At 40.1% G+C, this 14,804-nt stretch overlaps 1 protein-coding gene across 2 annotated transcripts in view; it reads left to right on the top strand.

Annotated features, from left to right (window-relative positions):
- The window catches only part of TRIP11 (thyroid hormone receptor interactor 11), a 65,515-nt gene that overhangs the window by 13,191 nt on the left and 37,520 nt on the right, over nt 1-14,804 (top strand). For both annotated transcript variants that reach the window (XM_084632375.1, XM_084632376.1), the window contains 4 exons: nt 2,597-2,762; nt 5,136-5,501; nt 7,141-7,181; nt 8,999-9,205. In XM_084632375.1, the coding sequence (XP_084488501.1) occupies nt 2,597-2,762; nt 5,136-5,501; nt 7,141-7,181; nt 8,999-9,205 (780 nt within the window). The remainder of the gene's footprint in view (nt 1-2,596; nt 2,763-5,135; nt 5,502-7,140; nt 7,182-8,998; nt 9,206-14,804) is intronic.

The following is a 14,804-nucleotide window of genomic DNA, read 5'->3' as shown; positions in this document are numbered from 1 at the left end:
GAGTCTGATTTATCTTGTGTACCTCAAGTTTCACCTCACTTAAAAACTACTTGCTTACAAAATCAGACCTAAAAATACAAAAGTGTAACAGCACAATATTACTGAAAAATTGCTTACTTTCTCACATTTACCATATTATAAAATAAATTAATTTGAATATACATACTGCACTTACATTTCCGTGTACAGTATATAGAGTAATATGAACAAGTTGTATGAAATTTTAGTTTCTGCTGACTTTGCTAGTGCTTTTTATATAGCCTTGTAAAACTAGGCAAATATTATCTAGATGAGTTGATGTACCCCCTGGAAGACCTCTGCATACCCCAGGGGTACTCATACCCCTGGTTGAGAACCACTGCTCTAAATAAGTATAACCGAAGTCTGAGTGAACTCTGCAGCCCTTTTTACGTGTACTTTTCATTGGGGACCAGCCTTTTCCTCAACTTATGTGACACTTTGCTCTGTGTCTGGTTCAGAAAGTTAGTCTTTCTTTTGCCTTCTGTGATGTACTGTTATGTTGCCTTTGTCTACTAAGAGGTGTAAATAATCCATACACTGTAACTCTTCCCAAAACAAGTGCCAGCCTCTAGTCTTATGGCCTGTTCATGCTCCAAACGAAGTCTGTTGCAGGGCTCTCATTGACTTCTGTGGGAGTAAGGTTTAGCCCTCTGTGAGAATTTCAGGGTTGTGGAATCTCTTCCAAGATGAGCCCAGGTTACAGAATTGAGCACACTTTCTGTCAAAGAAGGAGCAATCCAGTAGTTAAATTTTTTTATCCATTTGTTGCAAAAGTTGTGTGTTTTTTCCACCAGTATAAGTAAATTGACCATGATCCTGATTCTTCTTTCAAGAATAGTCCCAGCTACTCTCCTCAGTGAGGCTGAATTTTCTTGTTGCTTAAAGAGGACAAGGTTGACGCTAAGGTTGTGGGCTTCATTCTGGCTTTTAGTAAATTCCTGTGTTTGCATAAGGTAAGGGCTTGTCTACGTGGAAAGTTAGTCCCCAGCAAGCCATGATGTGAATCTACATGCCGTCAGCTTGCCACACACTAACTCACCATGCGGACACTGTTACCACACAGTAAAAGTCCTGGAGTGTAGAATAGTACTTTGGCGCTTTCACTGCACTGCAGTAATGTCCCCATGGCGAGTTAATGCATGGCAAGCTCATGCCCTGTAGATTCACATGCTAGCTTCCCAGGCACTAACTTGTCATGTGCACAAGCCCTAAGTTACTTTTTTGGTGAAAGAACACTGCCAACTATCCCTATAGTTGATAAATGTTTTTGTTTTCAATTTTGCATTACGGTCAAGCTCCAAGACTATATTTTTTCCTTTCAGTATTTGTAAAGTTCTTAGAAGATGAGACATGCTGTATAAGTGCTAAGCACTTTTGTTATTTAAGCGATAATGTTCAGAGTGGGCACTTCCAGGGACTTGAGGATCTGAAGAAAAGCTAAGGGGACTTAACATAGATGGTTATTAACTGCTGCTATGGATTGCTTTACCTGGGAGTGTAGGGGGGTTTTGGGTTAAGTGTCACTATTGCAATACTTTGTGCTGAAAAGATCAGAGTAGAAATGCACTTTCATGGGACACAGCATGGTGTTTGACAAAAGTGATCAGACAACATGTACAAATAGGAAAGCAGCATTTTGTGCTCATGATTCCATTAAAAACACACACGCACACAGATTTTTATTACTTTTTGTATACAGACAACAAGAAACGTGTTCACCTGTTTACTTGGCAGCCCTGATGTATCAATGGTTAGAGTTTCCTAATTTACATGAATTCTCCATCCAAACAAAAATTATATTATCTGAACTTTCATTAATAGAGGTTATTTGACATTTGAGACAATATTAACCTGATTATAATTAAACTGTGTGGGTGAGAGTGGAGTGTGTATATGTGAGGGGTGAGATGGTGGTGGAGGAGAAAGAGAATCCAGTCATATACCATCTGGATGTCCTGATGCAGGGATCGACAACCTTCGGAATGCAGCCTGTCAGGGAAATCCGCAGGTGGGCCGGGACACTTTGTTTACCTGCAGCGTCTGCAGGTTCGGCCGATCGCAGCTCCCACTGGCCGTGGTTCACCATTCCAGGCCAATGGGGGCTGCAGGAAGCGGTCGCCAGCATATCACTTGGTGTAGGAAGCGGCATGGGCCAAGTGATATGCTGGCGACCGCTTCCTGCAGCCCCCATTGGCCTGGAATGGTGAACCACGGCCAGTGGGAGCTGCGATCGGCCGAACCTGCAGACGCTGCACGTAAACAAAGGGTCCCGGCCCACCTGCGGATTTCCTTGATGGGCTGCTTGCCAAACGTTGCCGATCCCTGTTCTAATGTATACATTCTCCTGTGTGTGTGAGATCACAAGTTCTTTGAGGTGGGGCTCTTTATTTTTGTAATTTGTACCATGCCAACCACATTGTTTGTATAAATAAATAATTTTTAAAGAGGCATGTTTTATTTTTGGTGTAAAATATTGGGCAGTATCTCTGCAGGCGCAGAAAAATATCCTTTTAAAATGTATACATACTATGTATCTGCATTCTAAATACATTTTTTTTTCAATTACACTTTTTAGGAGCTGAAACAGAATTTAAGTCAAGAAATAGATGAACATCAGCATAAGCTTTCAGTGTTACAGGATGCACATCGACAGAAACTAGCAGAGATAAGTCGTCGGCACCGGGAGGAGTTAAGTGAATATGAGGAGCGAATTGAAGAACTTGAAAATCAGTTACAGCAAGGTATTTATTACCCTGCGATCATTCTATTTTATTGGGTGTTACCCTCAGCTTTTATATGGAATGAATTTTATTCAGAATATCAAATACACATACAAATGAACAGTATAATTGACATCCAGTAAATTCATATGGATTTAGCAAATCTTTAGTTTGGTTATATTTGACTTGAACACATTTAATTGCATTGTTAATGGCTGCTCTTCAGAAGAAAATGCACATGTAGACTTTCAGGTGTCCACCATACAGATTCTGGTCTAGATACTGAGAAACTCTTCAAGCCTGTTAAATTAATTTTTCAGAGCTAAGGGGTTACTACCTGTGGAAGGCTTCTCTCCTACTATTCCCAATCCACTAGAGTTGAAAACTGTCTGAGAAACAGATATATCTCTTCACTTGTATTCATTGTGTGATATTTTTTTAAACTCCTGGACAATAATTTGTCCCCTCATAATCTATTTACATCCATTTAGAGTGATGATATCCTCAGGCAGGTGGTATGCACTAAATCCATAAAACCAACACATGTTTGATTTCAATCCAATATTGATTTGGAAAGAGACTGCAGAATAGAGTGAAAACTTTTCAACCCAAAAAATATTTCTGGAGGCAAGTAGTAGGTACTAAATGGGTCACTCACTGAATGATATGAAGTCAGATGTGATGGTGATGAGGGCTGTATAAGTTCCTGGTTGGATAGGTTTATAGATAGAATACTTTCTAGCAAGAAGTGCCTTTATCTATTTTTCTTGTACTGGGATATCTTTGGATGCATAGAAGTGAAAGTTTTGTATGTCATATTAATTGGGTCTCTCTTTTTGAAGGGGGCCTCATTTACAAGTTCATTTCTAAACTTAATAAGTTTCGTTTGTAATTGATTCATCAAAGCTATGCCACCCAAAGAGCGTGTGTTACCATTTGGGAAAGAGACATACTTCCAATGTCCCTTCTCAGAATGAAGGAGAAACTCCATCACAGACCGTGTCTCCTCAGATATAGAGTAGGCAGAAGCCCCATGTAAGAACCTTTTTGAGGTCTCAACCAGAGGTGGTAGGGGATTGATTCATGGTGTCTTAATGCCTGTTAAAATTGTTCTGTCTTTTGACTTCTTTCAAAACAATCCTTTTAAAGAGTCTTTGGTGAAATCAAAGGCATGAGCCATGCATCTTTTGCATCATGACTTGGCTGTAAGACAAAATACTTCTCACACTTCTTAGCATGATATTACTTACCTATGACCATACCCTTGCTAAATTGCATTTTCACTCATCTGGGATCGTCTGGATGCCGATCCTAGAAATTCTTGTTTTCAGAGTCTGCGTAGTCATGAATGGACAAGCAACATGTCTTCTTTTAACAGCTTCTGTCTAAAGTTTGGCTTTCTGCCTTCTTGAGCTCTGTAACTTGTATAAATGATTTGCATTATAAGTTACGCTGGCTATACGGAGGCTCCTAAAGTTTTAAGGACATTATATGTGGTACCTATAAAAGCCCAGCTTCTCTTGAATATGACCTTTAGGTTTAAAGTCTGAGAGTTTTATTGCAGAATAATATATCTTCGCTTCTATGCTTGGCAATTTACATTTTTAATTTAAACCTTTAAAGGAAAAGTCAATGCTGTTTACTGTACATTGAATTATAAATATAAGGATTTATGTATAAAATGGCAAAACCAAATATAATGAGAATTTGTGTTCATCTATAGAATATATGATTGTCATGAAAACATTCTTTAATTCTTGTAGGAACTTAAAATAAATCTAATATGTTTGTATTGATTACCAATTTCCAGCCACAATCCTGAGAATTTAAATATGGACTAAAATGAATACATGTGAAATATGCAAATTATTATAACCTGTGACAACAGTTCATTAACTGTTACATTAAAACAACAAACCACAAAACCTCATGTCCTTTGATCTGAGATGAACCTGGTAGGCTAACAGTATTTTGGTCAAATAGTTTTAGGAACGTATGAAGGACTGACTAGACAACTTTATTTTTGATACTCATGTTAAGTTTTTTGATTATTTTTCCCTTTTAGTCAGTTTTTTAACTATTGGTGATTAGAACCGTATCTGCCTCACTTCACGTGTTTCAAAATTGCCATTTTATAATTATCAGTATAAGGAGCTGTGAGGTGTATCTCTTCTAAAGCAAATCACATATTTTTATATACTTCAAACATTTGTTCTTCTAAATGTGTGTCTTGCTTTCTATAGATGAAGTGAGTGCCCCCATTTCACTAAAGTTATTGTTTAACATTGCCAACCTTTCAAGAATAAAAATTCTTAGATGGTAGCTGTTCCAGGAGAAAATTCTATAATGCTGACTTTGAACTTAGACTCGTAACCAATCTCTTGTGCTTTTCAGGTGGTGCAGGCATTGAAATCTGTGATCATTCTAAAATTAGTGACCTGCAAAAGAATATTCAAATCCTACAATCTGAAAAACCAGAGGACACGCAGACTATGAAGGAACTGGAGGATAAAGTAAAAAATTTAAATCAGAAATTATCTTCTGTAGAAAATGAGAACAAAATCCTGCTGAACGAAGGAGAACTGGTAAAGGTGGAAAACAGCCAAATAACACAAGAATATGAAAGACTGAAATTTGAGGTTATTAAGCTTCAAAATTATGTTGCAGAACAGGAGACCATTCTGAAAGAAGAGGGGAAAAAACTCCCACTGATGACCTCATCAGAGGAAGAAGTGCTCCGACTACAACAAGCACTGTTGGGTATGAAGCAATTGAGATTTTCAGATCCTATCCAAAAGATTTTACACATTTAAAAATAGAGAGAAGCCATTTTAGGAAAAGTAGTATGAATAAATATGAGATTGATTACTATGAATAGAGCCATCTTAGAAAAGGGTTTACCCCTGAAATGATCAAGTAAAACAAGATCTGAAAGGATTACCTTGGCACTACTCTGATAGTGAGGTAGAAGTCTCTGGATAGCTTAGTGAAGATGCCTGCCTAGAACCTGTCTGAAAGACTAAACCTAGCTGTTTTGCTGAAAGACTAAAATAATAATGCCAGTTTTATGATGATGTTTTCTAAAATTGTTTGCATCACTCTAAAGATATAGCTAAGATTAAAACGTGTAGAGAGAGGCTGACAAATGTTAGAAATATGGCTGGTCTTAAAATGTTGTTGAAAATACTAAGATTAGTTACACTGGAAAGAAGAGAAGCTAAAGATGACAGCTGAACAATTTAAAATTATGGCATGACACACAAAAAATGACCTTTCCTGTTTGCTTGGTTTGCCTTCCCTTATCAATCTGGACTTGATTTCTTTTACTATCCTGCTTCGGATCCATTTGCTGTCTTGCTCTGACACTTTGTCTTGTTTTACTTCTATTGCTCGCAGCAAATCCTGGGCTAGGTATGGAAAACTGTAGATATCTGAACACAGAGGCCCTCTGAATATGCATTTCCCCATCTGCAGTATTTGCTTTTTCCCACAGAACCCACAGATAGTTCTCTGCAGGTCCAGAGATCTTCTTACAGAGTGTGTGGGGGAGGACTGCAGCTCCCCAAAGTAAATCTGCTCAAGAATTAATACTGAGCCCTATCCATTTTAGAGAAGCTACCATTCAAGGGCTTCCAGGGCATTCAGTCTGGGAAGTCCTGGCAACATGATGGTCCAGCCAGGGAGCCTCTGCAGTAGTTTCCCTGACTGCGGAGTCCAGAACAGACTGAGGGGAACCTCATAATGCTTCTTGCCCCCTAAACTTTTTCTACATAGGGCTTTTTGGGGTTTCTTGTGAGGGAATTGCTTTCAAAACGAGACTGTTAGCCATGAGTTTCCCACAGTAATGACCACTTTTAAGTAACAGAAGCATATGCTTTTGCTTGTAGCCGTTATAGAAACTCAGTAGTAAGAGTTACATTTAAATGAATATTTTTCCATTATAACAAATTGGTTTTTGGTGTTATAGGAGTGTAATTCACAAAAATAAAATGCTGTATTTGTGATTTATAGGCAGTGTCTGTGTTGTGGTAAAATATTTAGTTGTTTCATTTTGAATATTTTTCTTTGGTGTTTTATAAAAGTCTTAAGTACTTAGTCATTCAGAGCTAAATTTCAGTAACTACTGATGGACTGTGTCTGAACTTCACTTGTGTTCTAACATCTTGGCCTGAATCTAGCTGCGAAGAGATGAAAACTGGATCATACTGTTGTGTTTTTACATTATGGGTTTTTTCCCACTGATTGGAGCATGCTGATGGAATATAGCAGTTTACTGCTTGGAGACGTTAATTTGGTTTTAGTTACCTAAGATTTTTCTACTTAATCTGTATAGCAATTTAAATGACTTAATCTTCCGGTTGTCAACATAAATAATTTAATTTTGTTGCTGTTTTTACAGATGCAGAAAAAGAAATAATGAGACTTAATACCTTAAATCAGGTAAGCTGCTTTCGAAATGATACCAATGCTGAAGTCATAATAGTAAGAACTAAGTGAATCATAGAATCATGCAAATGTAGGACTGGAAGGGACCTTGACAGGTCATCTAGTCCAGTCCCCTGCACTGCTATAGATCGAAGTATTATCTAGAACATCTCTGACAGGCGTTGTCTAACCTGTTGTTAAAAACCTCCAGCGATGGAGATTCCACACTCTCTCTAGGTAATTTGTTCCAGGCTTAGGTATCCTTACAGTTAGACATTAGGGAAAACTTCCTAAACTAAATCTCCCTTGCTGCAACTTAAGCCCATTACTTCTTGTCCTTTCCTCAGTGCCTAAGAGAACAATTTATCACCCTCCTCTTCATAACAACTTTTTATGTACTTGAAGTCTGTTATGTTTCCCCTCAGTCTTCTCTTCTCCAGACTAAACAAAGCCATTTTTTTTTTTAAATCTTTCCTTACAGGTCATGTTTCCTAGACATTTAATCATTTTTGTTGCTCTCCTCTGGACTTTCTCCAATTTGTCCACCTCTTTCCCGAAGTATGGTGCCCAGAACTGGACACAATACTCCAGTTCAGACCTTCTCAGTGCTGAGCAGAGCGGAAGAATTGCTTTTCATTTTGCTTACAACTATTCTACTAATACAACCCAGAATGTTGTTCGCTTTTTTTGCAACAGTATTACATTGCTGACCCGTATTTCGTTTGTGGTCCACTATGACCCCCAGATCCTTTTCTGCAGTTCTCCTTCTGAAGGTGGTCATTTCTCATTTTGTAGTTGTGCTGTTTGCATTTGTCCTCATTGAATTTCATCCTATTTAATTCAAATTATTTCTTCAGTATGTCAAGATCATTTTGAAATTTAATCCTGTCCTCCAAATTGCTCACAACCCTCTCCAGCTTGATGTCGTGCGTAAACTTTTAGTGTATTCTCTGTGTCCATTATCCAAATCATTTATGAAGATATTGAATAGAAACGGACCCAGGACAGATTCCTGTGGGACCCCACTCATTATGCCCTTCCAGCTTGATAGTGAACGATTGATAATTACTCTAAGTATAATAGTTTTCCAGCCAATTGTGCACCCATCTTATAGTAGATTCGTGTAGGCTGTAGTTCTCTGAGAAGGTCATGTGAGACAGCATCAAAAGCCTTACTAAGAATCATGACACCACCCTCCCTTCCCCGGACTGGTGGCCTGAACCCGGGGCTGGCAGTGGGCTGAGCGGGTCCAGCAGACAGAACCCCAGCTGGCAGAGGGCCGGCAGACAGTACCCCGGGCCGGCAGCGGAGCCCCCAGGACTGATGGTCAGGACCTGGTCGGTGAGAATGCCACTGAAAATCAGCTCACATGCCGTCTTTGGCATGTGTGCCATAGGTTGCCTAGCCCTGCTTTAGAGATTTTTATTAAAATCAAGGAAAAAGTCATAAAAGCTCCAAACCATAGAATCAGAAAGAAATAATATAGTTCTATGGGTACCTGTGGTATCATTCCTTACAAAAGTTACTCACACCCTTCCTTGGGGACCTGGTGATAGGAGACCAAGGATCAACCTTGTCTCTGGCATGCTAGATGAGTCCGATGGTTCAGGTTCCTCAATGCTGAGAAAGTGGATAGAAGGGTCAAATGTAGAGTAACTAAGCTGTACTGCAAAAGCCAACGTGGTAGCTAAACAAAAGAGGAACTTAAAAGAACTAACTCCACTTAGTTATCCACTTAAAATGCTCTGGTTGACTAAATATAAAGCCTGTTTTTAAAACAGTGTTTAAAAACTTGAATAATAATATAAAATCCAATTTATGTCCAATATAAGGAAGAACTTCAGAAGAAACTGGCAAATTTACAACATAAAGATGAGGATATTACATCTGCATCTATTGAAGACCAGAACTTGGAATTAAATCAGTTAAGGCAGGAATTGGAAAGGAAAGAGCATGAACTCAAAGAAAGTATTATAGAAAGAGCAACACTAACAGCAGAATTAGAAGAATTGGACAAGCAGAATCAAGCAACTATGCAGGTAACAAATATTGCTGAGAATTAATGGACTTCTTTACTTTTTTAGACATTCAGTGTGTGATGTTAATCTTTGCTCACAGATATCAGGACCTATTAGGTTCCTAATAATCTCTTCCTGCCATACTGGATAAGACCAGTGGTTTATTTAGTCCATCCTCCTTCCTGACAGTGTCTGATACCAGATGCTTCAAGGAAATGCAAGAAATCCTGTAGTGGACTGTCAGGGTTCCCTCCCCACTCTGAACTCTAGGGTACAGATGTGGGGACCCGCATGAAAGACCCCCTAAGTTTATTTCTACCAGCTTAGGGTAAAACTTCCCCAAGGCACAAATTCTTTGCCCTTGGAGGGTACGCTGCCACCACCAAGTGATTTTAAAAAAGAATCGGGAAAGGACCACTTGGAGTTCCTGTTCCCCCAAAATATCCCCCCAAGCCCTTACACCCCCTTTCCTGGGGAGGCTTGAGAATAATATCCTAACCAATTGGTTACAAAGTGATCACAGACCCAAACCCCTGGGTCTTAGGACAATAGAGAAAAATAGACAACAGTCAGGCTCTTAAAATAAACAGAACTTTATTAGAAAGAAAAAAAGTAAAAGAAGCACCTCTGTAAAATTAGAAGGGAAGCTAACCTCACAGGGTAATCAGATTTAAAACACAGAGGATTTCCCTCTGGGCAAAAACTTTAAAGTTACAAAAAGAAAACCAGGAATACACCTTCCTCTCAGCACAGAGAAAATCACAAACCAAAACAAAAGGAAGCTAATGCATTTCCTTGCTAGTACTTACTAATTCTAATGAAGTTGGATTACTTGCTTTCTTGATCTCTCCCCGGCAAGCACACAGAACAGACAGACAAAAGCCTCCCCTCAAACACCCCTCCCCGCCCCATTTGAAAGTATCTTGTCCCCTTATTGGTCGTTTTGGTAGCCAGGTTACCTGAGCTTCTTAACCCTTTACAGGTAAAAGGATATTGTGCCTCTGTCCAAGAGGGATTTTATAGTACGCATATACGGGAAGGTTGTTACCCTTCCCTTTGTATTTATGACGGACAATTATGGAATAACATACCCGCTATCCACAATGGAAATTTCTTACTAATTTCCGTCAGTTAGTGGTTATGTGCCCTCTATCATGAGGGTTTATTCCCCTTTTTAGGAATGTTGCAGTACCCAAGGATATGTTTAGGTTTATATAATCCTAATAAAATCTTGACCTCCATAAATACTTGTGACAATGTGTTATATAAAAAGTATTTCCTTTTATCAGCTTTACATTTTATTAGTTTGTAGTAGCATAACGTCTTAAATTTTTTTTTAAAAAAATCAGATTTTGAGCAAAATATGTGAAACTTAGTGGTCACAGATTATTTTTAATCAAAATCAAATATTAATAGATTTATATTTGTCACTATTTTAACTGCTATTAAGGTTTTAAAAATGTATTTGAAATACATTTGTTTCAGATTAACTACTTGACTTTTCAGAAGGAAAATGGCCAATACCACAATAATTAGGTCCCTACCAAATTCAAGGTCCATTTTGGTCAACTTCACGGTCATAGGATTTTAAAAATTATAAATTTCAGCTATTTAAATTTGAAATTTCAGGGTGTTGTAATTGTAGGGGTCCTGACCCAAAAAGGAGTTTGTGGGGAAGGGAGGTCACAAGGTTATTGTAGGGGGAACCGCAGCCAATGGGAGCTTTGGGGGAGGTACCCGCAGGTGAGGGCAACATGTAGAGCCCTCTGCCCCCCTCCAGGGGCCGCAAGGACATGGTACCGGTCACTTCCAGGAGCGTGGCTGGGCCAGGGGAGGCAGAGAGCCTGCCTTAGTCCGGCTGCATGCTGATGCCATCCCGGAGCCGCTCCAGGTAAGCAGTGCCAGGCCGGAGCCCACACCTCAAAAACTTCCTGCACCCCAAACCCCTGCCCTGAGCCCCTTGTGCACTCCAACCCCTGCCCTGAACCTCCCACCCCCTACCTTAAGCCCCCTCCTGCACCCCGCATCCCTGCTGCACACCAACCCCTTGCCCTGAGCTCCTTCCTGCACACCACACCCTGCCCCACCTCCCGCACCCCAACCTCCTGCCCCAGCCCTACATTCATGGCCCTGCATGCAATTTCCCCACCCAGATGTGGCTCTCGGGCCAAAAAGTTTGCCCACCCCTGTGCTAGAGCCAAATATACTGATAAAATGACTTCTCTACTACTACTCGAGATTCCCCTGTTTATGCATCTCAGGATTGCATTAGATCTTTTGACCTCAGCATCTCACTGGGAGCTCACGTTTAGCTGAATATCCACCACAACCTCCAAATCTTTGTCAGGGTCACTGCTTCCAGGATAGAGTCCTCTGTTCTGTAAAATATGGCCTACATTCTTTATTCCTCTTCATTATTTACCACTTCTCCAATTTTTGTCATCTGCAAACGTTATCAGTGATGATTTTATGTTTTCTTCCAGGTCATTTGATAAACATGTTAAATAGCATAGGGCCAAGATAACAACCCCAGAGGAACCTCACTGGGAACAGACCTCTTTGATGACAATTCCCTGTTTACAGTTACATTTTGAGACCCATCAGTTAGCAGTTTTTAAACCATTTAATCGGTGCCATGTTAATTTGATATTCTAGTTTTTTAATCGGAATGTTGTGTGGTGCCAAGTCAAAGGCCTGACAGAAGTCGAAGTATATTACATCAGCACTATTATATTTATCAAACAAATTTGTAATCTCTGTAACAGGGTGAGCTGAATCAGGAGTTGACTCAGCATCCTGTCTCTCAAATCCCCACCAATATAGATTGACCCTTCTCAATTAATCAGCTGAGTAGAGCTACAGCTGAAGGGCTAATTAGAGGGGGACGCAACCCTAATATCTGGGAGCCTATAATTTGAGAGGAAGGAAGCCATGGAAGGGGGAGCTGAGAACCAGAAGGAAAGCACAGCTGGGCCGGGTTGACTGCTGCCAGCTCTATTCCCTTCTCCAGAAGCAAGTGGTGGAGCTGGCCTAGGGCTTGTAAATTATAAGGTAGAGGCCGCTGGAACAACAAAATAAAATATGATGGTGGTAAAGGAGACATGAAGTGGTTTGGGCTTTACTTAAGGCCTGAAAGGACTCACAGGGGATCCCCCCCATAACAATTTCATCAAGGACAGATATCAAGTTTGTTTGACAGGATCTGTTTTCTATAAACCCATGTTGATTTGCCTAAATTACATTGCCCTTCTTTAGTTCTTTATTAATTGCATCCCAAATGAGCCATTATATTCTCTTCCCAGAATTGATGTCAGGCTGACAGGCCTATAATTAACTGTGTATCTCATTTACCCTTTTTAAAAATTTGCACATTAGCTTTCAGTCTTCTGGAACTTCCCCAGTATTCCAAGACCAATTGAAAATCAACCTTAATGGTCCAGCGAGCTCAGTGGCCAGTTCTTTTATAACTCTTGAGTACAAGGTGGCTGGACCTGCTTATTTTAAGATGTCTAACTTTAGTAGCTACTGTTTAACGTTCTCCAGAGATCTGAGTGGAATGGAAAGTGTGTTATCACCATATGATGAGACTATATAATCTGTTTTTTCCCCAAATATAGAACAGTTATATTTATTGAACACTTCTGCCTTTTCTGCATTATTATTGATAATTCTACCATTTCCATCTAGTAATGGGCCAATACCATTGTCAGGATTCTTTTTGTTCCTAATATATTTTAAAAACTCCATCGTATTATCCTTAATTCTCGGGGCCATAGATTTCTGCTTCTGTCCATGGGCTTCCCTTATCAATTTTCTACAATTCCTAACTCTGATTTATATTCATTAGTATCAACTTTCCCTTTCTTCCACTTGTCACGTATTTTTTACAGCACAGCCTTCTTCCTTGATTGTGAGATTGTGCCTTTTGGGACATCTAGTAAGGTGTTCTTAAAGGATTCCCAAGCATCATTCACATTTTTCTGATTAAATTCTTTCTCCTGTCTGTGATCATTGCACACACCAGCGACTCCTTGCATTCACTCCAACAAGCCTCTTGTGTGCCACCCTTCTATTCCCCTTTTACTTCAGTGACTCACTGCACACACACAGCCCAGTACCAGAGGATCTTTGCTTTCTGCCCTCCATTCTCACCTCCACCAAGTGTTCTGTGTAACTCCCCATTCCAGAGGCTCTGTGTGCTGTCTCATTACCTCTTCCCCCATACCAGGGTCCCTCAATCTCCCTCCCATGCAAGAGGCTATGTGCACCACTGGACCTTCCTTCCAAACTGTACCAAGGTTCCCCATTCTCTTCCCCCCCCCACCATTAGGGGTTCTTTGTGACCCCTCCATTTCCCCTCATGCCAAGAGCTATGTGTGGCCCCAAATTAGGGTCTTCCCTTTACCTCTTCAGTCAGGGATCTATGTGCTCCCCATTTCTCCCTCCTTCCCAGGCCAGGGGTTCTGAAAGCCCCCATTTCCAGGTCCCCCTTTTTCTGCTGCCAGAGATTGTGCCTGCCCCTATTTCTTCATGCCCCTGTACCAGGATCCATCATTCTCTTTCTCCGTCTGTGTGCACCTCCATTCCCCACCACCATTCTTAGTCTCCTTTCCCTTTCAGTGTGTCAGCAGCACTGGGGGGATTGGCAGAACTCAAATGAGGGGGTTTGTTATGCTAGAATATGTTAATGGGTGTGATAAATAAATTCTTCAATTTATAGACAATTACAAGGGTGGTTGGAGGTGTTAGCTCTGCAAGCCAGATGCTTAATGTGTCCCCCATTTTCCCCTGAAGGTTTTCATATTTTTCACCAAAATGTTTAGTGTTCTGTCCATTAATGCTTAGAATATTCCCTTAATTTTTGGAATTGATTGGATGCAATGGTCAGAAGTTATTGCATTACACCCAAACAAAGAAATGACTCAAGCTTGACCAATAATACATCTGCACAAGGAGGCTGAATTAAGGTTGAATGGGCAACCTTATTCAAGCACTTTATAGGCTTTTTACTTTGCTACCTCAGTGTTTTCTTAATTTTTATATTAATTTAAATTTAAATTCTACATATATTTTTTTAAATGTAATTTCTTATGTTTTTAAAAAGCTTGAATTTTTTTTTTTCAGTTATATGGAACCATGTTGGCCCCCGTGTGGGTTATCTGTAGGATTGGGATCTTTAGATCCATAGCATAGACCTCTGCCATGGATCTTTAGATTCGTTACATAGACTTCTCCCACATGACCTAACAGAGTAACTGGTAGCAATGGAACGCTGTCACCTTCCTTGTGGACCTGCCATTAGATGAGGAGTGAAGACACGCAGTCAGGTGGATTTCACTGCTGTTTGCTAAACAGCAAAAGAATATTGAGGCTCAAGAATAATGGTTTAAATTCTAGGTCCTGTTGGGGAGTGTATCCCAGCGGTTATAGACCCTTCTGCCCCTGTCTTTCTGCTCCTATTCCTGCCTTACCCTCACCCTTATTCTTCATTTGAGTCAAGTAGCTTCTTTCTCTTCTACTTTGCCTGCATGTCTGCAGAGAGAGCATCAAGAGTTGCTCTCAGTTCCTGTCCTTGTCAACAGCTCCTGGCAGGCAGGAGGAGCAAATGCAGTGAAGGTCC

The sequence above is a fragment of the Lepidochelys olivacea genome (assembly GCF_965140295.1).
Source record: "Lepidochelys olivacea isolate rLepOli2 genome assembly, chromosome: 6".
NCBI lineage: Eukaryota > Metazoa > Chordata > Testudines > Cheloniidae > Lepidochelys > Lepidochelys olivacea.
The sequence above is the reverse complement of the archived record's forward strand: the minus strand, read 5'-3'. Positions and strand labels throughout refer to the sequence as shown.